The sequence below is a fragment of the Cuculus canorus genome, chromosome 30 (genome assembly GCF_017976375.1).
Source record: "Cuculus canorus isolate bCucCan1 chromosome 30, bCucCan1.pri, whole genome shotgun sequence".
Classification (NCBI taxonomy): Eukaryota; Metazoa; Chordata; class Aves; order Cuculiformes; family Cuculidae; genus Cuculus; species Cuculus canorus.
Window position 1 is genome coordinate 711,172 of NC_071430.1, and position 25,818 is coordinate 736,989.

The 25,818-nt window shown below is 59.9% G+C and overlaps 1 protein-coding gene across 1 annotated transcript; it reads right to left on the bottom strand.

Moving 5' to 3' along the window:
• Nucleotides 1-10: 10 nt before the first annotated feature.
• On the bottom strand, nt 11-24,094 carry C3 (complement C3). Its single transcript, XM_054051778.1, has 40 exons — nt 23,938-24,094; nt 21,451-21,643; nt 20,261-20,420; nt 19,956-20,026; nt 19,765-19,859; nt 19,602-19,684; nt 19,426-19,516; nt 18,970-19,072; nt 16,921-17,041; nt 16,493-16,608; nt 16,098-16,244; nt 15,136-15,348; nt 14,845-15,039; nt 13,303-13,464; nt 13,095-13,224; nt 12,831-12,902; nt 11,722-11,922; nt 10,909-11,068; nt 10,490-10,575; nt 9,729-9,868; nt 9,435-9,647; nt 9,057-9,123; nt 8,220-8,306; nt 7,927-8,130; nt 7,547-7,622; nt 7,310-7,469; nt 7,033-7,128; nt 6,759-6,909; nt 6,481-6,644; nt 5,921-6,079; nt 5,296-5,446; nt 5,152-5,203; nt 4,857-4,944; nt 4,371-4,460; nt 3,866-3,971; nt 3,493-3,582; nt 2,670-2,756; nt 2,339-2,422; nt 529-664; nt 11-239 (listed from the first exon to the last, which is right to left on the bottom strand). The coding sequence occupies exons 1-40, from the start codon at nt 24,006-24,008 to the stop codon at nt 98-100; spliced, it is 5,013 nt and encodes a 1,670-aa protein (XP_053907753.1). The 5' UTR covers nt 24,009-24,094; the 3' UTR covers nt 11-97.
• Nucleotides 24,095-25,818: the final 1,724 nt, after the last annotated feature.

Here is a 25,818-nt window from a genome sequence, read left to right on the forward strand (position 1 = left end):
AAGCCGAGCACTCAGAAAGGACTTTTTAACTCAAACAAAAAGAGGGAGCAACGAGGAGTAGCGAGAGTGGAGGACGTCATGGGTGGGGGACACCCGCTCAGGATGGACACCCGAACATGGTCATGGCCTCGGCGAACTCAATGAAGTCCTGGCAGAGGGGCTGCAGCTCAGGTTCTTGGCAGTCCTCCTCCGAGGGCCACGCCTCCAGCCACGTGTTCTTGCCGATGAGGTAGGAGAACCTGGAGACAGCGAGGGGACAGAGGACACCTGGGTCAGGAGACCACGGCGCCCCAGGTGGGACACACACAAGGATGGGCAATGGGGTGCACAACCTTCTATGAGACACTGGAGAACCTCTACGTTGAAGGGGACCCATCTGTGTACTTGGGGCGTTGGTGTCCCCACGGCCCCCGTGGCTGTGTCTCATCTACTCCTGTCTCCAGTGCCCCACGTCTCGTGTCCCTTTGTTCTGATCGCCCCACAGATGTGGTCCCACCTATGGCCCCAGAGGTGTCCCTACGTCCCTACCGTCGGCCGGTGGCCCACAGGTCGGTGCCCAGGCCCCAGAGCAGGTAGTCCTGGCCGACCTGGAGCCTCAAAGCATCTTGGCACTGCCGGTGGCTCACGAAGGTCCGGTTGCTTCCTGCTGGGTCCTCATCGGTGCCTGTCCCAGGAGAAGACACGCAGGGGACATCGTTTCCATCCCAACACAACTGAGACACCCGCTCTGAAGAGTCCCCACAATGGGGACTTTCCATCCCCAGGGACCCCACGGTTGTCACCAGTTCACCGGTGTCATCGTCCATGGGTGGTTACACCACCCTTGGCTCTCCCCAGCACCCTTGGGTGACACCAACCCCCCTGGTGTCCGTTCCCACTGGGTGTTCCCAGCACTCTTGGTTGATGCCACACAACTTGGGTGTCCCCAGCGCTGTTGAGTGACTCCAACCCACTTGGGTGTCCCCAAGCGCCTCCACTGACTCCAACCCACTCGGGTGTCCCCAAGTCCCTCCAGTGACTCCAACCCACTTGGGTGTCCCCAAGTCCCTCCAGTGACACCAACCCACTTGGGTGTCCCCAAGTCCCTTCACTGACTCCAACCCACTTGGGTGTCCCCAAGTCCCTCCAGTGACTCCAACCCACTTGGGTGTCCCCAAGTCCCTCCAGTGACTCCAACTCACTTGGGTGTCCCCAAGTCCCTCCAGTGACTCCAACCCACTTGGGTGTCCCCAAGCCCCTCCAGTGACTCCAACCCACTTGGGTGTCCCCAAGTCCCTCCAGTGACTCCAACCCACTTGGGTGTCCCCAAGTCCCTCCAGTGACTCCAACCCACTTGGGTGTCCCCAAGTCCCTCCACTGACGCCAACCCACTTGGGTGTCCCCAAGCCCCTCCACTGACTCCAACTCACTTGGGTGTCCCCAAGTCCCTCCAGTGACGCCAACCCACTTGGGTGTCCCCAAGTCCCTCCAGTGACTCCAACCCACTTGGGTGTCCCCAAGCCCCTCCAGTGACTCCAACCCACTCGGGTGTCCCCGAGTCCCTCCAGTGACGCCAACCCACTTGGGTGTCCCCAAGTCCCTCCACTGACTCCAACCCACTCGGGTGTCCCCAAGTCCCTCCAGTGACTCCAACCCACTCGGGTGTCCCCAAGTCCCTCCACTGACGCCAACCCACTTGGGTGTCCCCAAGCCCCTCCACTGACTCCAACTCACTTGGGTGTCCCCAAGCCCCTCCAGTGACACCAAGCCACTTGGGTGTCCCCAAGTCCCTCCAGTGACGCCAACACACTTGGGTGTCCCCAAGTCCCTCCAGTGACTCCAACTCACTTGGGTGTCCCCAAGCCCCTCCAGTGACCCCAACCCACCTGGGTGTCCCCAAACCCCTCCAGTGACTCCAACCCACTTGGGTGTCCCCAAACCCCTCCAGTGACTCCAACCCACTTGGGTGTCCCCAAGTCCCTCCACTGACCCCAACCCACTTGGGTGTCCCCAAACCCCTCCAGTGACTCCAACCCACTTGGGTGTCCCCAAACCCCTCCACTGACTCCAACCCACTTGGGTGTCCCCAAACCCCTCCGGTGACACCAACCCACTCGGGTGTCCCCAAGCCCCTCCAGTGACTCCAACCCACTCGGGTGTCCCCAAGCCCCTCCAGTGACTCCAACCCACTCGGGTGTCCCCAAGCCCCTCCAGTGACTCCAACCCGCTTGGGTGTCCCCAAGCCCCTCCAGTGATGCCAACCCACTCAGGTGACCCTGCCCTGGTGGTCCCCGGTCCCAGGTGACTCCCACCACATCCCTCGGGGTGGCCTCGTCCCCAACCCCGGGGGTGCTCTTACCCATCTTGATGACGGAGAGGATGGTCATGATGTAGTTGTCATGAGATGGCGTCTGCTCTGTGGCCACCAGCTTCACCTTGTACACTAGGGAGAGGGGCGTCACCGTGTCACCCCCACCCTGTCACAGCACCCCTACTCCAGGGTGGCCCCTGGGCGTGTGGGGACCTCCCTGTCTCCCTCTTTTCCTCCCTGTGTCCCTCCACATCTCAACCTGTCCCTCCCTTCCTGCCCTCTCTCGTCTCTCCTCATCCTTCCTGTCTTTCTAGAGCTCTTCATGACCCCAACCACGTCCTTCAAGACCTCCCATGACCCCACATCCCCCGTGTCCCACCGTAGTCAACTCCCGGCTCGCAGGCGCGCTCAATGCGTTGGTTGACGGTCAGTGGTACGTCCTCCTGGCTTCGCATGAAGCAGTTTTCTGCGGGGACATGGGGACACAGCCGTGACAAGAGGTAGAGACATGGCCCGTCACGGCGGAGACACCCCCCAACGCAGCAGGGACACGGTCCCATCACCGTCATGACATCTCCCACCACGTCAATGATGTGTCCCATCATGGCAGGGACACGGTCCCATCACAGTCATGACTCGTCCCATCACATCAATGATGTGTCCCATCGTGGCAGGGATGTGGTCCCATCACAGTCATGACATCTCCCATCACATCAATGATGTGTCCCATCATGGCAGGGATGTGGTCCCATCACAGTCATGACATCTCCCATCACATCAATGATGTGTCCCATCGTGGCAGGGATGTGGTCCCATCACCGTCATGACATCTCCCACCACGTCAATGATGTGTCCCATCGTGGCAGGGATGTGGTCCCATCACAGCTGTGACACGTCCCATCACATCAATGATGTGTCCCATCACGTCAATGACACGTCCCATCACAGTCATGACATGTCTCATCACGTCAATGACGTGTCCCATCACAGCAGGGACACGGTCCCATCACAGTCATGACACATCCCATCACATCGATGACATGTCCCATCACAGCAGGGACATGGTCCCACCACATCAATGATGTGTCCCATCACAGCAGGGACACAGTCCCATCACAGTCATGACACATCCCATCACGTCAATGACACGTCCCATCACGGTTGACCCACTCTGTCCCCACGTCCCCGTGTCCCCACGTCACCTTCGGCACAGCGGCACACGTCCCCCTGGCAGATCTTGGACAGTTTCCCACCCTCCTTGTCCGGATGGTAGAAACGGGTGCAGCGGTCATCTGTAGGGACATGGGGACACGAGGGGACATGAGACGATGGGGGGAAACCAGGGGAGAGGACCATTGGAAGACACGAGGGCAGAGTGGTGACAGGTGGAGAGAGAGGACCAACGGGGAAACGATGGACGTGGAGGGACCCGGTGACACGGGCAGGTGGAGAAGATCATCAGGGACGTGGTGGGACGGAGGGGACAGAGAGGGGACTCGGTGGAAGACAGGAGGCATAGAGGAGCACGGATGGATGGAGGGCACCCAAGGGTGACCCAAGGGGACAGCAACGCACCGATCTTGTAGTAGCTGTAGACGCTGACGGCCGCGGGTTGGATCAAACCCACCCGGAACCTCTGGTGGGCCTTGAAGGCAAAGCACTCCTCGGCCTTGTGTGAGATCTGGGCATGGGGACACGGGGACATGGGGACAGCCCTCAGCCTGGCCGTGTCCCCACCCGTGTCCCCAGGGCTTATCCACGACCCAGACCCATCCCTGGCCTTGTCCACACCCGAGATCCTTTTCTTGTCCCCACTCGTGTCCTCATCCCTGTCCCCACCTTCACTCCTGTCTCTGTCCTCGTTCCAGTCCCTCTCCCTGTCCCCAACCCCACCGGTGCCACCATCTCATCCTTGTCCCAGTCCTGTCCCCCAGGTCCCACCTCCCCAGGTCCATCCCTCATCCCTGTCCCACCTTGTCCCCGTCCCCGTGACCGTCCTCTCACGTCTCCAGCCCTGTCTCACCTTGTCCTATCGTGTCCCCACCCTGGCCCACCTCTGTCCCCATCCCCACGTCCCCACCTTGTCGAGGTAGATGACGAGGTTGCTGCGCTCCGACTGCGGGAGGTCGATCTCAAACTTGGAGATGTATTTGTCCACCCCATCTGTGAGCTGGTGACAGGGACACGGTGACACCGGGCACGCGGGGACACGCGGGGACACGCAACCACGTCAGGAGACACACAGAGACGTGGTGATGCTGTCCCCATGGGACACACGGGGACACGTGGCCACGGCAGGATGCTGGGGACTTGAAGGGACGTGGGGACACCGTGACACCAGGGGACACCGTGACACCAGGGGACACCGTGACACCAGGGGACACACGGCCTTGGAGGAAAAGGCAAGGACACCGTGGAATATGGGGACACGTGGACACGCAGGCACACGTGGGAAGATGTTTCTCCACGTCCTTGTGCCCCTATGGGGACACCGTGGGACATAAAGGAGCAAGGGCACGTGTGTCCCTCTGGGTCTCCATGTGTGTCCCCATGTCCCCGTCCTCACCCTCTTCAGGTCCTGGAGGTCAGGGGAGAAGCCCGTGAGCATGGAGACATCGAGGATGGACATGGTGGCATCGATGTTGTCCAGGTACCTATGGGGACAGGGTTGAGGCCACCCATCCTTCCTGTTCCCAACCGCCCTATTGTCCCCTGTGTCCCCACCCTTTATGTCCCTGTTCCCAAGGACCCCTAAGGAACAAGGCGGACCCAAAGTCTCCATCGTTGTCCCCGATGTCCCTATCCCTGCTCCCCTCTCCCATGTCCCCAATGTCCCCAATGGTGTCCCCAGCCTGTCCTACCTGGTGCAGATGGTGATCTTGACGGAGCGGATGACACCTTCCAGCTCCTTGCCTGTGAGGGGACAACGAGGGGACATGAGGGACAACAAAGGGGACACAGAGTGGGTACCGGGGGGACACAAGGAGGACACGTGAGGGACTCACCCGTCTTCACGTCCTCCACCTGCACCCGCAGGTCAAAGTTGTCACACTTGTTTTCCTTCTCTGGGACCTTAGCGTTGTAGACGGTCACCACTGTCATCGTCCCCTTGCCCGTGCCCTCAGCTTTCACCGTGAAGTCCTCGTTGAACTTGGTCTGTGGGGACAAAGGACGTTGAGGAGGGACAGGGATGTCCCCAGGGTTGGGGCATCCTGGGCCATGGCTTTAGGTGAGGACATCGAGGAGGTGTAGAAGGGACAAAGACAACCCAAGACTTTGAGGGGACGGTAGCGTTGTAGGACACAAAGGGGACAGGGACGTTGAAGGACATGGAGGGGACACAGAGATCAGAGGACATGGATGGACGTGGAAGGGACAGGACGTCCCGGGTCACAGCAAAGGAGGGGAGAAGGTCAGCCTGGGGCATGGGTGGACACGGCAGGGACACTCCCAGTCTTGGAAGGACACAGAAGGGACAACTGAAGCCATAGCGAGGGGACAAGATTGCCCCGGGACACGAAGAGCCACGGGTGGGACAGGGTCATCCCATGGGTGGTCAACAGCAGAGGGAGCAGAGGGAGCAGAGGGTCCTGCTGGGGACGGTGACGCTGACGTCAAGGCTGGTGGTACCTCGGCAGAGCGCGCCACCAGGGCGTTGCGGTTCTCGATGCGGTAGGTGACGGCACTGGCGCGGCGCGGCAGCAGCACCGACACGTCGAGGCTGAGCTCCAGCTGCCGCGGAGTCGCCACCTGGTACTGGGCCAACGCTTGGAATACCAGGATGGTGGCCTGCGGGGACACTTGTGTCACCAGGGATTGGGGACACCGTCTGGGGCATCCCCAAAGCCCCATTGGTGACCCTGAGCCCAGGGTGACCCCAAATCCTGGGGCCACGGGGAGCGTAACCTTGGAGGACTTATAGAGTAGAAGTGTTCCCCGGGGACAGGAGGTGACCCTGGGGGTCTCCAGGGTCTGGAGATGTCCCCTAGGGTGTCCTCAAAGAGAGGCCTTGTGGGTTTTCCAAAGCCCTTGAGATCCCACGGGACCAGAGATGTCCCCCAGGGACACGCCATGGTGGTGACCCCAGGAGCCACGCCACATCCCTTCATCTCCCATCTTCCTATCCCCCATCCCGATGTCAGGTGGTGCCAGGACAGCACCCATGGGTGCCAAGAGGGTCCGTAACCCACCTGAGTGGATCCGTAGCCACCACCGAAGTAGTTCTGCTGAGCAAGCCACCGGGCCACCGGCCCCGTCAGCTCCGCCTTCTCCATTTGCAGCAAGGCCAGCAACGCGTAGGACGTCCCCTCGATGTTGTAGGTATGAGCGTTGCGTTCCTCCCAGCTTTTGCCATCTGGGGCGGCATTGGTCCCTCAGCACCTTCTAGAGATGATTCCTCCCCCTCCACGTAACCCATAATTAGCTCTCCCCCCACCCCTCAATGTTGTACCCCGTGGTGGGACATCACCTTTGGAAAACTTCATGAGAACCTTCTCGCTTTTGAGTTTCCCGGTCAAGGCCAAGGCATAGGAGGTCAAGGCCACCGTGTAGGGTCGGGCGAGTGACTGATACCTCCGGGCAAGGTACTCGGCAGCTTTATTGATGCTTCCTTCCAAGCTCTGGGCAGAAAGGATGGTGAGTTTGGATCCTCAGGTAGATGCTCCTCACCTTGAAGTCTTATGTGACAGATTCCAGTTGTTCCCCCCAAGTCCCCATGTGAGGTCGAGGACTGGGCCACTCACGTTGACGTGGTCCTTGCAGATCCCTCGGGCCTCCTGCAGCGCCACGAGGACAAAGGCCGTCAGCGACACCTCGGGCTCAGCACCCTGGTAGCCTCCCTGTAGGACAAAACGGAGTGGACAACCCTTGGGGTCATGGTTTTCACAGCAGGCTTCGGCCACCCAACGCTTGTCTCTGTCACCCAAAACAGTCCTTTCCCCACAGCTCCTTCCAAATCCCATCCTCAGGCCAACAGGGCTTTGGCCACCACCAGAGACGGGGTTTGATTCGCCCCCATACCACCATCTCCTTATGGATGACAGGAGCATCTTCTTGGAAGATCCCATCTGGCTTCTGCTTCTCCAGGATGAGCCACTTCACAGCACCACAAACCACCTCGTGGTCGATGTGCACCAGCTTTTTGGCCATGGCAAAGACTTTGACCACGTAGGCTGTCAACCTAGGGACGGGAGGACCTTGGCATCACGTCCATCTTGGTCACCCAGACCTGCTCAATGGTGGCCACGTGACTCTCACCAGGTGCTCGATGGACGGGTCTTGAAGGCAGCAAAGGAGCTGTCAGGTTTCCGGAAAGCAAGTTGTTGCGCATAACCTGTTGAGGAGATGGTGGTTGGCCAACACAAAGAGCACCCAAGAGCCACTTCAAGCCACCAATGTCCTCCAGTCATTGGCCAACACAAGGACCACCCAACAAAACTGAGGTAGCTTCAAGCCACCAACTCACTCCAGAGCACATTCCGGTGCAAACCGGCAGCTCTAGAAGTCTCCAAACTGGTAGCATCCCACCCCTGTCTTCTTCAACCCAAGGTTTCTTCAGCACTTTGGGTCATGGTGACATTTTGGCCTCCAAGAGAGGAAGTCAGGAGATGTTTCCACCCTTCAGGGGATGCTCCTACCCTTTGCGATCAATTCGATGCTCTGAGCACGCCGGTCAACACCAAAGCTTTCCCACTGCAACGTGTCGTCCAGGTAGTGGGTGGCAATGACAGTGGGCGTCATCCCAATCATGTTCTGCTCCCCACAGCCCGCTGGTGTCACGATGAGGTGCTTCAGCTTGGCCCCATCAATGGCTTTCTCCACCATGAGGGACACAGGGTTGCCTGGACCAGAAGAAAGGGAGATATCAAGCCAGGAGTGTCCCATCCTCTCCGAGCTCCTCCCCACATGCGTCCTCCGCCCCTGCTCTCACCTTGGATGCTGACTTTGGTCTCCGACTCGGTGTTGGGGACAATGTCAGAGAGGTTTGCTGCCCTCACCTTCTCTTCCTGCACACCATCTACGGGGCAGGAAGACCAGGATGGAGATGGGTGAACCCAAATCCTTCACGCCCCGCCTCTCTGAGGTGACCCAGCCCTGCCCCACATCTGCGGCGGGATGTCCCGTGTCCCTCAAAATGATCCAGAGCCATACCAGGAAGTCCCTTCTTCCTTGAGATGCCCCATATCCATAGCGAGATGTCCCTTGTCCCCAAGATGCCCCAGTCCTATGGTGGCACATCCTTCATCCCCGAGATGCCCCACCTCCATAGCGGGATGTCCCTTGTCCCCAAGATGCCCCAGTCCTACCCTTGGTGGCACATCCTTCATTCCCAGAGATGCCCCACCTCCATAGTGGGATGTCCCTTGTCCCCAAGATGCCCCAGTCCTACCCTTGGTGGCACATCCTTCATCCCTGAGATGCCCCACCTCCATAGCGGGATGTCCCTTGTCCCCAAGATGCCCCAGTCCTACCCTTGGTGGCACATCCTTCATCCCTGAGATGCCCCACCTCCATAGCGGGATGTCCCTTGTCCCCAAGATGCTCCAGTCCTACCCTTGGTGGCACATCCTTCATACCCCGAGATGCCCCACCTCCATAGCGAGATGTCCCTTGTCCCCAAGATGCCCCAGTCCTATGGTGGCACATCCTTCATCCCCGAATAAGTCCCAGACCTACGGTGGGACTTCTGAGATGCCCCAGATCCTTCCCTCAGTGGGACGTCCCCATGAGGTTGGGACATCCCCAAAGACCAGCCAAGGCCACTCACTGACTCCCTTCGTCTTCGGGTCCAACTCAACTATCTTCACCGTCTTCTCCAACCTCATCCCTTCGGGCTGTAGAGGCAAGAGTCCGATGGTAAAGGTTGGGCTGGGTTTGGGTTCCCCTTCCCAACCTCTCTGGGTTGTCCAGGAAAGGTGTCCCGGTGTAAACCAGCACATCCACATCATGGGACAAACTGGAAACCCCCCAAGAGACCACACTTGAGCATCCTGGAGGGAGGATCCTTCATCCCTTGGTACCAACACCAGAATGAAGGTGGAGGAGTAGAGTCAAGGGATGTCACAGGGATTCCGCGCTGAGGACATCTCAGGGCTGGAAGTGCTACCAAGCGCTGGAGATGCCGTGAGCAGCAACAGCCACTCACCACAACTTTGAGCTTCTTCTTGACCCCGTCAGCCACGAAGCTGCCCCGTACGGCTGCCTTCACCTCGACCTCGTGCAGCCCCAGGTGCAGCGGCACGACGACGAAGGGCACGGCCCACGACGACTGCGGCTTCAGCTTGAGGACCTGCTGGTAGCGCGCCTTGGAGGTGGAGGCGCTGCACAGGGCTGGGTTGTACATCAGCTCCACCCGCACCTGGAGGACATCAAGAGGTTAACCATGGGCTTCAGGTGGCCAAAGAACCCCAAGAAGCCCCTGCGTGGGTCCCCTACCAACCGTGATTTCGTGCGTCCAGTAGTTGTAGAGGATGGCGCGGATCTCCACCTGCTCGTTCCTCACCACAGAGTAGGGCAGGCGCAGGTCGATGAAGAACTCCTTCATCACCGTGATCTCGTAGGGGTCGGCCACACACAGCCCTGTGGGGTGGCCCCCAGGGAGATGGGGCTCAGGCTTTTGTTGGGCCCTCAAGTCCCATGGAACCCTCCCAGGGACTCCCTTAAACCCCATGAAGGCTTCACGAATCTTCACGGGTCCCTCAAGTCCTGTGGAGTCCTCCCTATGTTAAGGGCGACCTCTCAAGTCCTATGAAGACCTCTCAAGTCCTATGAAGACCTCTCAAATCCTATGAAGACCTCTCAAGTCCTATGAAGACCTCTCAAATCCTATGAAGACCTCTCAAGTCCTATGAAGGCTTCCCAAGGCTCAGGGGGTCCCTCAAGCCCCATGAAGGTCTCGCAAATCTTCACGGGTCCCTCAAGCTCCGTGGAGGCCTCCCAAGGTTTAAGGGGACCCCTCAAGCGCCACGGAGACCTCCTGAGGCTCAGGGGGACCCCTCAAGTCCCAAGGAGAGCCGCCCAGCTTTGGTGGATCTCTCCGAAACCTGGGGCACCTCTCCAGTAGTCCGCACCCCTCTAAGCTTTTGGAGAGCCCTCAAAACTCAAAGAAAACCCCACCAGCCTTTTGGGGGACCCTTCAAGCCCCAAGGACAACCCCAAGGATCCCTCTGATCCTCAGCGCCACCTTCCTCCATCACATACCCTTGGTCTGTGAGAGGCTGACAGCCAGGACCTCCCACGTGGTGATGGAGTCCTTCAGGTAGACGGGCAGGGTCTTCATGGAGATGCTGGAGAGGATGGGAGTGACCAGCAGGGTCATAACTTGCCCCAGGCCAGGCTAGAGGGGTGTAAGCAGCCACCAGGTTGGGGTAGGGGGTGTCCTGGCTGGTCCCCAGGCCAGACAAGGAGGTCATAGGTGGCCCCTGAGCTGGACCAAGGCGGCATAGGTGGTCCCCAGGTAGCACCAGGAGGTCAAAGATGGCCCTTGTCTGAACTTGGAGGCATCATAGCTGCTCTCCAGATTGGGCGAGGCAGTGTCCAGAGCCGGGCAGGGAGGAGGTAACGATCCCCACGTTGAGCCGTGGGGCGAAGGGGTGGTGGGCCGAGGGCACAAGGCTCACCCCAGCTCGTTGGGCTTCTCCACCAAGTGCTCCACCTGCCACAGCCAGCTCTCCGGGAAGAGGCTCCGTGAGGTGATGTCCTCGTCAGCCAGGAAGCCATCGTCCACCTCACCTGGGGGTGGCACCGTCCATCGTGCCCGAGGCCTCAGGGGCCCAGCCCCTGGGTGGACCCAGTATCACCCCAGCGTTGCTCAGGCATGGTGCAAGCAACACTCAACCTTCACCCAACCTTCACCCAAGCATGGTGCAAACAACACTCAACCTTCACCCAACCTTCACCCAAGCATGGTGCAAAGCAACACTCAACCTTCACCCAACCTTCACCCAAGCATGGTGCAAAGCAACACTCAACCTTCACCCAACCTTCACCCAAGCATGGTGCAAGCAACACTCAACCTTCACCCAACCTTCACCCAAGCATGGTGCAAGCAATACCCGACGTTCACCTGACCTTCACCCAAGCTTCACCCAAGGACAGTGCAAGCAATGCCCGAGGTTCACCTGACCTTCACCCAAGGACAGTGCAAGCAACGTCTGAGGTTCACCTGACCTTCACCCAAGGACAGTGCAAGCGATGTCTGAGGTTCACCTGACCTTCACCCAAGGACAGTGCAAGCAATGCTTGAGGTTCACCTGACCTTCACCCAAGGACAGTGCAAGCAATGCCCGAGGTTCACCTGACCTTCACCCAAGGACAGTGCAAGCGATGCTTGAGGTTCACCTGACCTTCACCCAAGGACAGTACAAGTGATGCTTGAGGTTCACCTGACCTTCACCCAAGCCCACCACCCCCAACCATCACCCAACACTTGCTTCGAGCCAATTCGAGATGGAACTCGCGCTTCTTCTTGTCACGGATGCCCTTGATGTAGATGCAGCAGTCGAGGAAGGCCCGGATGCAGGCTTCTCCATCCTGGATGTAGTTGGTCCTCTGCTCACAGCTGTGCTCCATGGGGTTGTCCTTCATGCCGTCCTCACAACACTTACGCAGCGCCTTGTCCGTGTAGTTGGCCGCTGCCGGCACCAAAGCACCCAACTGGCACCCAGTCCCCAAGGCCTGAGGGCCATCGGGGACATGGGACACTCTGGTGGCCCTCGGGATATGGGGTGTTGTGGTATCACCAAAGGCCTGAGGGCCATCGGGGACATGGGACACTCTGGTGACCCTTGGGTTATGGGATGTTGTGGTATCACCAAAGGCCTGAGGGCCATCGGGGACATGGGACACTCTGGTGGCCCTTGGGATATGGGATGTTGTGGTATCACCAAAGGTCTGAGGGCCATCGGGGACATGGGACACTCTGGTGGCCCTTGGGATATGGGATGTTGTGGTATCACCAAAGGCCTGAGGGCCATCGGGGACATGGGACGCTCTGGTGGCCCTTGGGATATGGGATGTTGTGGTATCACCAAAGGTCTGAGGGCCATCAGGGACATGGGACACTCTGGTGGCCCTTGGGTTATGGGATGTTGTGGTATCACCAAAGGTCTGAGGGCCATCGGGGACATGGGACACTCTGGTGGCCCTTGGGTTATGGGATGTTGTGGTATCACCAAAGGCCTGAGGGCCATCGGGGACATGGGACACTCTGGTGGCCCTCGGGATATGGGATGTTGTGGTATCATCAAAGGTCTGAGGGCCATCGGGGACATGGGACACTCTGGTGGCCCTTGGGATATGGGATGTTGTGGTATCACCAAAGGCCTGAGGGCCTTCGGGGACATGGGACACTCTGGTGGCCCTTGAGATATGGGATGTTGTGGTATCACCAAAGGCCTGAGGGCCATCGGGGACATTCTGGTGGCCCTTAGGGACCTGGGACACTTTGGCACCTTCAGGAACATGGGACAACGAGGTGTCCCCAGAGGTGTGGGACAATCTGGTGTTCCTGGGGACGTTGGACCCTTCCAGTGCCACCTACCCTTGGAGCTTTTGTCCTGGGCGAGGAGCAGGGAGCGGCGCTTGCGTCTCGCGGGCTGGGGACACGGGACCTCTGAGGACAGAGTGCGCAGGTCAGAACCATGAGGTGGGGCAGAGCCGTGAGGTTCTGACCAAACCCAGGTGTCACCCCTTCTTGACATGAGTTGTCACCTCCCAAAGCTGAGAGCACACGTCCCCCATCCCCGAGGTGTCACCAACCCCATCCCCCAGGTGTCATTCCAAGTCGTCCCAACGTGTCCCCTACCGGATCGCTGCGGCGTGGAGATCTGGACGTTGGAGACCAGGCTGAGGCCAGCATCAGCAAAGACACCCACGTTGTCCCTCCCGCTGCCTGGGGTGCAGCCGATGTCACCCTTCTCCACTGTGTCCCAAATCTGTGACCGACAAGGAACAGCCATGACAACCACTGCCACCACCTGGGGACAGTAGAGACGGGGACCCGGACCACCCACCTTGGATTGGGTGATCTTGTTCTTCTTGCTGAGGACGAAGACACCCTTGTCCACAGCCACCAGCCCCACGTAGGCGTTGTGGTCCCCCTCGATGCGCAGCCGCATGGGTGTCCCCGGTTCGTGCACTCGGTTGTCCGCCTCCGTTGCTCCCTTCACCACCAGCTGCCATGGACATGGGGTGAGGAATGCCTCCAAAACCTCTTCACCACACCCTCAGGAGCTGCCCCATGGGGGTACCTCAGCTCCATGGGGTGTTGGAGTCCTCCAGGGGTAGCTGTGTCCTCCACCATGAAACATATAGACCATCAAGGGGTCAACCTGGGCCACCCAAGGGCCTCAAGAGATGCCCAGGCTCCTCATGGACTATCCAAACCTTCCAAGGGACACCTAACCACCATCATGGGCTCGGTGCTGGTCCAGCCCTGTTCAATGTCTTTATTGATGACCTGGATGAGGGCATTGAGTGCACCCTCAGGATGTTTGCGGATGATACTAAGCTGGGAGGAAGTGTGGATCTGCTGGAGGGTAGGGAGGCTCCAAAGGGGTCTGAACAGGCTGGAACGATGGGCTGAGACCAATGGGATGAGGTTCACCAAGGCCAAACGCCGGGTCCTGCACTTGGGGCACAACAACCCTGTGCAGTGCTACAGACTGGGGGAAGAGTGGCTGGAGAGCTGCACGGAGGAGAAGGACCTGGGGGTGATGGTTGACAGTGACTGAAGATGAGCCAGCAGTGTGCCCAGGGGGCCAAGAAGGCCAATGGCATCTTGGCTTGGATCAGAAATGGGGTCACCAGCAGGTCCAGGGAGGTTATTCTCCCTCTGTACTCGGCACTGGTGAGACCGCACCTCGAATACTGTGTTCAGTTCTGGACCCCTCACCACAAGAAGGATGTTGAGGCTCTGGAGTGTGTCCAGAGAAGAGCAACGAAGCTGCTGAGGGGCTGGAGAACGTCTGACGAGGAGCGGCTGAGGGACCTGGGGGTGTTTAGCCTGGAGAAGAGGAGGCTGAGGGAAGACCTTATTGCTCTCTACAACTGCCTGAAAGGAGGTTGTGGAGAGGAGGGAGCTGGGCTCTTCTCCCAAGTGACAGAGGACAGGACAAGGGGGAATGGCCTCAAGCTCTGTCAGGGGAGGTTCAGGTTGGATATCAGGAAAAAGTTCTTCACAGACAGAGTCATCGGCACTGGAACAGCTGCCCAGGGAGGGGGTGGAGTCGCCTTCCCTGGAGGTGTTTAAGGAACGGGTGGATGAAGTGCTGAGGGACATGGTTTAGGGAGTGTTAGGAATGGTTGGATTCGATGATCCAATGGGTCCTTTCCAACCTGGTGGTTCTACGGTTCTATGATTCCACGATTCAAGCCTCTCAAGGGCTGCTCAGTCCCTCTCGTGAGATTCCCAAGCCCCCTGTGGACTATTCAATCCACCCAAGTACCACCCAGCCTCCACCATGGGCCACCTCAAGAGCCACCATGGGCCACCCCGGAGGCCACTCAGTATCCTCAAGCCCCGCCCGATCCCTCGGCCAGTGGGACACACTCACGGTCCCCATGCAAGTGTCTTTGACGTCAACCCAGATGGAGTCAGCAACGATCTCGTTGGGCATCACGTGGTAGTAGGCCACGATGCGGAAGGAAGGGATGAGCTGAGGTGTCACTGGCAATGACATAGTGACCAGGTTCTGGCCGGCCTCGTGCCGCTGTCGCCCCACTTGGACAATGCGTCCCTTGCTCATGATCTGTGGGGGGTGAGCAAAGGCAGGGCTGGTGGACACCGGGACACTGAGGTCCTCAAGAGAGGGGGCAGCGGGTTGGCAGAGGCCAAGTGTGCTCACCAAGTAGGTGAAGTACCGGACAGAGTCACGGGTGGCAATGTTGTTGCTCTTGAGGTGGAAGTTCACGGCCAGGTTGTCACCAGGCTGCAGCTCGGTGGCCCCCACGGCCAGGTGGAGGAGGTTGCCAGAACCTCCTTGGCTGCGGTAAGCTTCGGCAGTCATCTGCCGAGAGGCCTGGCGCTCTGGAGGCAGCCCCGCTTGGCTCGTCCGCACCTGCAGCACAGGGGACATGGTGGCACCTGGTCAACAGGGACAGGCGTGGACCTGGGCAGGGGTCACCACGGCTGTCCTGGTCGCCCTGACCCTTCCTTTGTCAACCCGATCATCTCTGCTAGCCAGGATGTCTTGGTCACTCTGGTCAACTCAACCACTGTGGTTCCCCCTGACATCGGCTCTTGGTTGTCCTGAATATCTTGACCATTCCAGTCCACCTGACCTCGGCCATCCCAGTTCTGTGGGTCACTGTTGAACCATGTTGACCCCGTAGGCCACTACGGAGGATGTGACCACTACAGACATCTCCACCGGTCTCTCTGACTCCGGCCATCCTCGATCACCCTGAAAGTCTTGGTCAACCCAATTTTTTGGCTGTGATGGAGGCCAGATGTCCTCCTCCTTGGTCAGCCTCGGTCCTCGCTTACTCTGGGCATCCTGACAACCACAGTCCATCTCAACCACAGCATCTCAACCATGGTGGTCTCCTGGCCATCCCGTTCCTTGGTCAACAGCGACCAGGGCAGCCCCAACCCTTGGCTGCCATGGACGTCTAGGCTGTCCTGATCTTCTTGTCCTGTCCCTTGGTCGGCGGTGACCATGCTGGCCGTGGTCCTCGGTCACTCTGGGCATCTCAGCCATCTCGGTTGTCTCAGCAACCCCAATTCTCAGGTCACTTCAACCACCCCTGAGCCCATCCTCTTTGGCTGCCCCAGTTCCAAGGCCACCCTGGAACGTCTGCCACTCACGGTGATGGGGACGGTGTCCCTGTTGGCTGGCATGTTGAGGACCAGCTTGGCTGTACCATCACGCTGGGTGGAGACGAGACCCTGGAAGCCATCAGCCTTGACGGCGACACGTGGAGCCGGAGACTCATCAGGGTTTGTGACGTAGACCTGCAGGGGATGTGGTGTGACAGGAGGACATGGCATGAAGGATGTGTCACCCGGTGCCATCCTGGTGACACCGGGACACATCGTAGTCCCCAGACCCTCTCCGTGTGACACCACTTGACGTAGGGACCTCAACTCTCCTCCACTTGCAAACCTCCAGGCTTATCTCACGTCCATGTTGGGTGCTGAGGACCCTGGGGGTCCTGGGCCAATGCCACCACCATCCCATCCCTGTCCCCAAGTGTCGTTACCGTCAGATCGAAGGGCATCCCCGGCTTGAAGTACTTGGGGGTGCGGGTGAAGTGGACGGTGTACGGGGACGTCACGATGCGGATGCCACTGCGCTGGGCCTCCACCATGTCACTGCCTGTGGTGACCGTGGGAACAGCCATGTCACCCAGCACCAGGACAGGGCTTCTGGTGGCCCCCAGGAACATCTCCATCCCACCTTACGTGGCCGCAGACATCTCCATGCTCGTTGTCCCCAACCCCACCTCTCCTCGTCCTTCTTGTCCCCAAGCCGTCTCCCCGGTCCCACGTGTCACCACTGTCTCCACCCCTCTGTGTCTCCAGGTGTCCCCCAAACCTACCCAACTTCTTGAAGACCGTGATGGAGGCATATAACCCATGACCTCCCATGACCCTGCTGTCCCCCAACCGCCGGGATTGTCCTGCACACCTGACTCGGTGATGACGGTGACGGAGACGTAGAGCGAATGTCCCACCAGCTCCTGGAGGTTGGGGAATCGCTGCCGCAAGGTGGCCATGGACAGCACAGCTTCTCCATCCCCATCGTTCACCTGTGGCACGGAGTGAGTGGGACAGGGGACAGCCATGGGGACAGCGGTGGGAACGGGGAGAAGGATGAGGTGGAGCATGACCAGGGGTGGGGATGGGGAGAAGGATGAGGTGGAGCACGACCAGGGGTGGGAATGGGGAGAAGGATGAGGTGGAACATGACCAGGGGTGGGAATGGGGAGAAGGATGAGGTGGAGCATGACCAGGGGTGGGAATGGGGAGAAGGATGAGGTGGAGCATGACCAGGGGTGGGAATGGGGAGAAGGATGAGGTGGAAAATGACCAGGGGTGGGGATGGGGAGAAGGATGAGGTGGAACATGACCAGGGGTGGGGATGGGGAGAAGGATGAGGTGGAACATGACCAGGGGTGGGAATGGAGAAGGATGAGGTGGAGCATGACCAGGGGTGGGGATGGGGAGAAGGATGAGGTGGAACATGACCAGGGGTGGGAGTGGGGAGAAGGATGAGGTGGAACATGACCAGGGGTGGGAATGGGGAGAAGGATGAGGTGGGGATGGGGAGAAGGATGAGGTGGAGCATGACCAGGGGTGGGAATGGGGAGAAGGATGAGGTGGAGCATGACCAGGGGTGGGAATGGGGAGAAGGATGAGGTGGAACATGACCAGGGGTGGGAATGGGGAGAAGGATGAGGTGGAACATGACCAGAGGTGGGGATGGGGAGAAGGATGAGGTGGAGCATGACCAGGGGTGGGGATGGGGAGAAGGATGAGGTGGAGCATGACCAGGGGTGGGGATGGGGAGAAGGATGAGGTGGAGCATGACCAGGGGTGGGGATGGGGAGAAGGATGAGGTGGAGCATGACCAGGGGTGGGGATGGGGAGAAGGATGAGGTGGAGCATGACCAGGGGTGGGGATGGGGAGAAGGATGAGGTGGAGCATGACCAGGGGTGGGGATGGGGAGAAGGATGAGGTGGAGCATGACCAGGGGTGGGAATGGGGAGAAGGATGAGGTGGAACATGACCAGAGGTGGGAATGGGGAGAAGGATGAGGTGGAACATGACCAGAGGTGGGAATGGGGAGAAGGATGAGGTGGAGCATGACCAGAGGTGGGGATGGGGAGAAGGATGAGGTGGAGCATGACCAGGGGTGGGGATGGGGAGAAGGATGAGGTGGAGCATGACCAGAGGTGGGGATGGGGAGAAGGATGAGGTGGAGCATGACCAGGGGTGGGGATGGGGAGAAGGATGAGGTGGAGCATGACCAGAGGTGGGGATGGGGAGAAGGATGAGGTGGAGCATGACCAGGGGTGAGAATGGGGAGAAGGATGAGGTGGAACATGACCAGAGGTGGGGATGGGGAGAAGGATGAGGTGGAGCATGACCAGGGGTGGGAATGGGGAGAAGGATGAGGTGGAGCATGACCAGGGGTGGGGATGGGGAGAAGGATGAGGTGGGGATGGGGAGAAGGATGAGGTGGAACATGACCAGGGGTGGGAATGGGGAGAAGGATGAGGTGGAGCATGACCAGGGGTGGGGATGGGGAGAAGGATGAGGTGGGGATGGGGAGAAGGATGAGGTGGAGCATGACCAGGGGTGGGAATGGGGAGAAGGATGAGGTGGAGCATGACCAGGGGTGGGGATGGGGAGAAGGATGAGGTGGAGCATGACCAGGGGTGGGGATGGGGAGAAGGATGAGGTGGAACATGACCAGGGGTGGGAATGGGGAGAAGGATGAGGTGGAGCATGACCAGGGGTGGGGATGGGGAGAAGGATGAGGTGGAGCATGACCAGGGGTGGGGATGGGGAGAAGGATGAGGTGGAGCATGACCAGGGGTGGGGATGGGGAGAAGGATGAGGTGGAGCATGACCAGGGGTGGGGATGGGGAGAAGGATGAGGTGGAGCATGACCAGGCTCAGCAAGGGACAGAGGTCAAGAGGGGACTGCAATAGGGACAAGGACAGGGTCACCTTGACGCGCTGCAGGGACTCGGGGATGCTCTTCTTCTCATCGTCCACCATGATGCCAAAGAGGATGAAGGCCGAGCCTTGCAGCTGCTTCCCATAGAGGTACCTGGGGACAAGCCACCACTGTCCCATCAACCCCCATCCCCACGTCCCCACCACATCCACATTGCTGTCACCCTGTGTCCCATCATCTCGTAACGCAACCCCGTCACCCCACTGCCCCACGTCCTCACCACCTTCTCCCTGACCCTCCACACGTCCGTGTCCACCCATCATCCCATGGCGCCCTGCCAACTCCCTCACCCCGTGTCCCACTCCCCCCACGTCTCCATCACCCTCATCCCCGTCACCTCGCACCCAGGCCACCCCCTCATCCCTGGGGACTTTGTGCAGGAATGTCACCCCACATCAGTTCCCATGACCCCCCCAGAATGAGAAGTTTTGGGGCCCCCACCCTACCTGGCTGTGATGGACACCCGGAAATCCTCTTTCCGGTCAATGTAGAGGAACTTCTCCTCCGGCTCCAGGACCACCTCAAAGCTTGGCAGCACTGTGGGGTGGGACATCCAATGGACCCAGGAATCCAGAGAAGGCAGAAGGGACCCAGGGCTCTGAGGGTCTCCACCCCACCTTACCGTACTCCTTGACTTCAAATTGGGTGCTGAAGACCCGGTCTTGTGAGTCTTCAAATTTGGCCATTATTGTCCATGTCCCCAGGCTGGAAAGGGTGGGGATAGGGTGAGGGGATGAGCCTGGAGCCATGGATGTCCCCAGGACACCTTGGGAGGTGGAGCTCACCTGACAACCTCAGGCAGGTGGTGATTGAGGGAGAAGATGCCGGTCTTCTTTGGGGAGGACACGGGTATTTGCTTGATGATGACATTATCGGGTGTCTGAAGCCACATGGAGTGGTTAAGGATGGTGGCATGGGTGGCTGTGTCCCCATGTCCTCGTGTCCCCATGTCCTTGTGTCCCCAGCAGGCACCTACCTTGATTTCCACGATCACCGTCTTGAATGTTGGCTCCATGAGGTGGCCCACGGCGAAGAGGCGGCAGAGCACTGGGAGGGGACACGAGGGACGAGGTGAACAGGGACATACCGAGATGGGTGCTGGACCCCAAAATGGGTGCTGAGTCCCAGCGGAGATGCCAAAAGGATGTCCCCAACTGGGTGCTGGACCTCAATGAGGACACCGTAGGGAGGTCTCCAAAGGGATGCTGGACCCCGGCATCCCAAGGAGCCGTGGAGGGGACCCAACACCAAGATGCCACCAAGGAGACCCCAAGGACACACCGTTAGAGCCAGGGGTGTAGATGGGCTTGTCGGTCTGCAAGAAGATGTGGCCGGTCTGGATTGACACCAGCAGCACCTTGTCCAGGGTCACCCCGGCCACCTGCGCCGTCACCGAGACAAACTGCTTCCCGGTTGCCTGTTGCAGAGCCTTGGCCGACACCTGCGGGGACAGGGGACACCAAGTGGCACCTGTGCCACCGGGACGCGGTAGAGGACAGCAGATGGCACCCATGCCCAGGAAATGGGACTGAGGATGCTGGTCCCCAAGGACTCCAGAGTGACCATCCTCTAATCACAGGGTGACCATTCCCAAGGACTCCCAAAGATCCAGAGGTGACCATCACCAGGGACCCTGAGGTGACAGTACCCAAAGATCCAGAGGTGACCATTCCCACAGACCCAGGGGTGACCGTCCTCTAATCACAGGGTGACCCATCTCTGGGGACCTCACGGTCACTGTACCCAAAGATCCAGAGGTGATCATCACCAGGGACCCTGAGGTGACTGTACCCAAAGATCCAGAGGTGACCATCACCAGGGACCCTGGGGTGACTGTACCCAAAGATCCAGAGGTGACCATCACCAGGGACCCTGAGGTGACTGTACCCAAAGATCCAGAGATGACCATCACCAGGGACCCTGAGGTGACTGTACCCAAAGATCCAGAGGTGACCATCACCAGGGACCCTGAGGTGACTGTACCCAAAGATCCAGAGATGACCATCACCAGGGACCCTGAGGTGACTGTACCCAAAGATCCAGAGGTGACCATCACCAGGGACCCTGAGGTGACCGTCCCCAAAGATCCAGAGGTGACCATCACCAGGGACCCTGAGGTGACTGTACCCAAAGATCCAGAGGTGACCATTCCCAGAGACCCAGGGGTGACCATCCTCTAATCACAGAGCGACCCATCTCCAAGGACCTCAGTGTCACTGTCCCCAAGGATTCAAAGGTGACCATCCCCGTAGACCCATGATTGACCACCTCTGTGAACTCTGGGGTGACTGTCCCCAAGGGTCTCGGAGCCATCACCACTGAAGACCCACGGTGACCATCCTCCCCCAGGTCCCACCAGCCCTGTGGAGATTCCACAACACCTCATACAAGGTTGAGCCCCATGGGCCACCCTCCCAAGGGTGAGAGAGGACAGTGACCGGCAGGGAGGTGACACAGGGGCGGTGACCTACCTTGACGGTGGTGTTGGCCAACATGCCCTCGGCGGGGCTCAGTGGCACACGGGTCTGGTAGAGCATTTGGCGCTTGAGGGGAAAGTCCTGCACCGTGATGTGGGCCTCAGCGGGGGAGGTCAACCCCGGCGCCTCCACCACCACCACCTCCTCCATCTCCAGTCTCAGCACCGCTGGTGTCACCATCGTCACCCTGGGGACATCAGACATCAAGGGTAGGTTAGTGTCCTCCACAGCACCCTTGGGGTCCCAGATGCCCCCCAAACCTGGCCCCACAGCTCTCTAGGGACCTCCAGATCTTCCCCCTCCACCACTCAGGATCATGGGGTCCCTATGGCACCCCAAAGACTCCCCCAAGCTGCCCCGTGGACCTCAAGCAACTCCAAATCCCCCCATCGCACTCCAACATCTTCCTGGAACCCAACCTGAGGGGTCCTCAAAGGGGACTCTCATCCCAGTTGGGGGCCTTGGGAAGGTTGAGGTCCCCAGCAGGGAGGTCCCAGGTGGGTTGGGGGCCTCAGAGAGAGGGTTCTTGGTTGTGGGACTCCTGAATATGGGGAGCTCCTTCAGGGTGGGGCATCCACCGTGAGGGTCTCATGTGGGGCAGGGGCTCTTGGGTAGGGAGGACGTTCCACTTTGGGGTGTCCGTGTGGGGCAGGGGGTCTTGGGTAGGGAGGACGTTCACTTTGGGGTGTCCGTGTGGGGCAGGGGGTCTTGGGTAGGGAGGATGTTCCACTTTGGGGTGTCCGTGTGGGGCAGGGGGTCTTGGGTAGGGAGGACGTTCCACTTTGGGGTGTCCATGTGGGGCAGGGGCTCTTGGGTAGGGAGGACGTTCACTTTGGGGTGTCCGTGTGGGGCAGGGGGTCTTGGTTGGGGAGGACGTTCCACCACAGGGGTTCCATATGGGACAGGGGGTCTTGGATGGGGAGGGGGTTCCAATTATCAGGGTCCAAGCCAGGGGGGTCCTATGGGTGGGGATCTCATGGGTGAGGGGATCTCAGGGTTCAGGGATCCCATGGGTGGGGTGTCCTAAAAGAGAGGGTCCAAGGGGTTGGGGGGTCCCAGAAGATGGTCCAATGGGTGGGATCCCATAGGGGATTGTGGGAGGTGGGGGAACCCATGGGTGGGGGTCCCAGAAGAGAAGGTCCAATGGGTGGGATCCCATAGGAGACCCTGGAAGGTGGGGGAACCCATGGGTGGGGGTCCCAGAAGAGAAGGTCCAATGGGTGGGATCCCATAGGAGATCCTGGGAGGTGAGGGAACCCATGGGTGGGGGTCCCTGAAGAGGGTCCAATGGGTGGGATCTCATAGGAGACCCTGGAAGGTGAGGGAACCCATGGGTGGGGGTCCCAGAAGAGAAGGTCCAATGGGTGGAATCCCATAGGAGATCCTGGAAGGTGAGGGAACCCATGGGTGGGGGTCCCAGAAGAGAAGGTCCAATGGGTGGGATCCCATAGGAGATCCTGGAAGGTGAGGGAACCCATGGGTGGGGGTCCCAGAAGAGAAGATCCAATGGGTGGAATCCCATAGGAGATCCTGGAAGGTGGGGGAACCCATGGGTGGGGGTCCCAGAAGAGAAGGTTCAACGGGTGGGATCCCATAGGTGATCGTGGGAGGAGGGGGAACCCATGGGTGGGGGTCCCAGAAGATAAAGTCCAATGGGTGGAATCCCATAGGAGATCCTGGAAGGTGGGGGAACCCATGGGTGGGGGTCCCAGAAGAGAAGGTCCAATGGGTGGGATCCCATAGGAGATCCTGGAAGGTGGGGGAACCCATGGGTGGGGGTCCCAGAAGAGAAGGTCCAATGGGTGGGATCCCATAGGAGACCCTGGAAGGTGGGGGAACCCATGGGTGGGGGTCCCAGAAGAGAAGGTCCAATGGGTGGGATCTCATAGGAGACCCTGGAAGGTGGGGGAACCCATGGGTGGGGGTCCCAGAAGAGAAGGTCCAATGGGTGGGATCCCATAGGAGATCCTGGAAGGTGGGGGAACCCATGGGTGGGGGTCCCAGAAGAGAAGGTCCAATGGGTGGGATCCCATAGGAGATCCTGGAAGGTGAGGGAACCCATGGGTGGGGGTCCCAGAAGAGAAGGTCCAATGGGTGGAATCCCATAGGAGATCCTGGGAGGTGGGGGTCCCAGAAGAGAAGGTCCAATGGGTGGGATCCCATAGGAGACCCTGGAAGGTGGGGGAACCCATGGGTGGGGATCCCAGAAGAGAAGGTCCAATGGGTGGAATCCCATAGGAGATCCTGGGAGGTGGGGGTCCCAGAAGAGAAGGTCCAATGGGTGGGATCTCATAGGAGATCCTGGGAGGTGGGGGTCCCAGAAGAGAAGGTCCAATGGGTGGGATCCCATAGGAGATCCTGGGAGGTGGGGGTCCCAGAAGAGAAGGTCCAATGGGTTGGGGAGGTCCCTTAGGGGATCCTGGAGGAGGGGGATTCCGGAGGAGGGGGATCCCATGGATGGAGAAGGTCCCACTGACTCACATTTGGCCACGGGTGAGGTCCACTTGCAGCAGGAGAAGGCCGAGGAGAAGGGGCAGCACCGGGGCCCCCATGGCTGGAGAGGTGGGGGATGAGGACGGTGGGTCCAGGAGGTCCCTTTATAGTGGCACCACCCATTAATGGTTAACTCGGGCGCTCCGGACGCGGATCCACCCATAGGCGAGGGGGGGGCCCCAATGTCTTGGTGCACCCAAGTGGGGGCTGGGAAGCCCACGGAGAAGCCCGGGGCCACCTGGGTGGAGGTTGAGGAAGGTCCACCTGGGTGCCCCCATGGCGAGGGAGACTGTGACCCACTGGGAAGGGGCTGTGACCCACTGGGAAGGGGTCCCAGGTCCTGGGGGCCGGGGGGGTGGGGGCTGGGACCCACAGGAGGTGGGGGGTGGGGTTGCCTGGACATCCTGGTTCTTCCTCATTTCGGGGAAGGAGGTTGGCGAGGAGCCACCAGGAGTTGCAACACCGGTCATGGAGGGACAGCAGAAGGGGGGGGACGCGACGGGAAATGGGGGGACAGCAGGGGACAACCACAATGCTCTGGGGTCACGGGGTGGGCAACTGGGACTCCTCCTGGACTGACATCCAGCTCCGCTCTTGGACCCTTGGTAGGACCTGGACCTCTTGGTCACCTCCTGGACCCTTGGTAGGACCTGGACCTCTTGGTCTCCTCCTGGACTTGGAGGCCTGGGTCTTCTCCTGGACCTCTGACATGCAGCGCCCCTCTTGGACCCTTGGTAGGATCTGGGCTCCTGAGTCCTCTCCTGACCATGGACAAACATGTTCCCTTGTGGACCCTTGGTAGGACCCGGACCCCAGGTCTCCTCCACCAGAGGTTTTAGATGCCCGGGTGTCCTCCACCATGAGTCCTGGACACCTGGATCTCCCCCACCATGAGTTCTTGGCACCCGGGTCTCATCCACCATGGGTTCTCGGTGTCCAGGTCTCCTCCACCATGGGTTCTGGACACCCGGATCTCCTCCACCATGGGTTCTGGACACCCGGATCTCCCCAACCATGGGTTCTGGACACCCGGATCTCCCCCACCATGGGTTCTGGACACCCGGATCTCCCCAACCATGGGTTCTAGACACCCGGATCTCCCCCACCATGGGTTCTGGACACCCGGATCTCCCCCACCATGGGTTCTGGACACCCGGATCTCCTCCACCATGGGTTCTGGACACCCGGATCTCCCCCACCATGGGTTCTGGACACCCGGATCTCCCCCACCATGGGTTCTGGACACCCGGATCTCCTCCACCATGGGTTCTGGACACCCGGGTCTCCCCCACCATGGGTTCTGGACACCCCGATCTCCCCCACCATGGGTTCTGGACACCCGGATCTCCCCCACCATGGGTTCTGGACACCCGGATCTCCTCCACCATGGGTTCTGGACACCCGGGTCTCCCCCACCATGGGTTCTGGACACCTGGATCTCCCCAACCATGGGTTCTGGACACCCGGATCTCCCCCACCATGGGTCCTGGATATTCGGATCTCCCCCACCATGGGTTCTGGACACCCAGATCTCCCCATGGATCCCTCATTCCCACCACCACTGGAGGTCAGGACCACAGGGGGCCCCCCGTGGTGGCAGCTCCTCCCCGGCCACAGAAGCTGTGGTGGGAAGGTCCTCAGCATCCGGGTGGTGCCGTACGGTTCCCATTGGCCCCCGCGGTCCCCCACGGCGCAGCCGCGGCACCGTTGGCTTCCGGCACCCTACGAACCCCCAAGGCCCAGCTGGGCCCCACCACCGCTCCTGCCCACACCGGGGGTCTCCGGGGCCACCAGAGCCTCCCCCGAGGTGGGTGCACCAGGGAGAAGGAACCCCGCGCCACGTGGTCTCCTCTGCGTGTGGTGGTGGTG

Coding starts and splice junctions, on each gene's coding strand:
- C3 (XM_054051778.1), bottom strand. CDS start 24,008: ATGGGGGCCCCGGTGCTGCCCCTTCTCCTCGGCCTTCTCCTGCTGCAA. Junction 6,645..6,758: donor TCTCATGAAGTTTTCCAAAG/GTGATGTCCCAC, acceptor ATGCCGCCCCAG/ATGGCAAAAGCTGGGAGGAA. Junction 4,945..5,151: donor AAGATCACCATCTGCACCAG/GTAGGACAGGCT, acceptor CTGTCCCCATAG/GTACCTGGACAACATCGATG.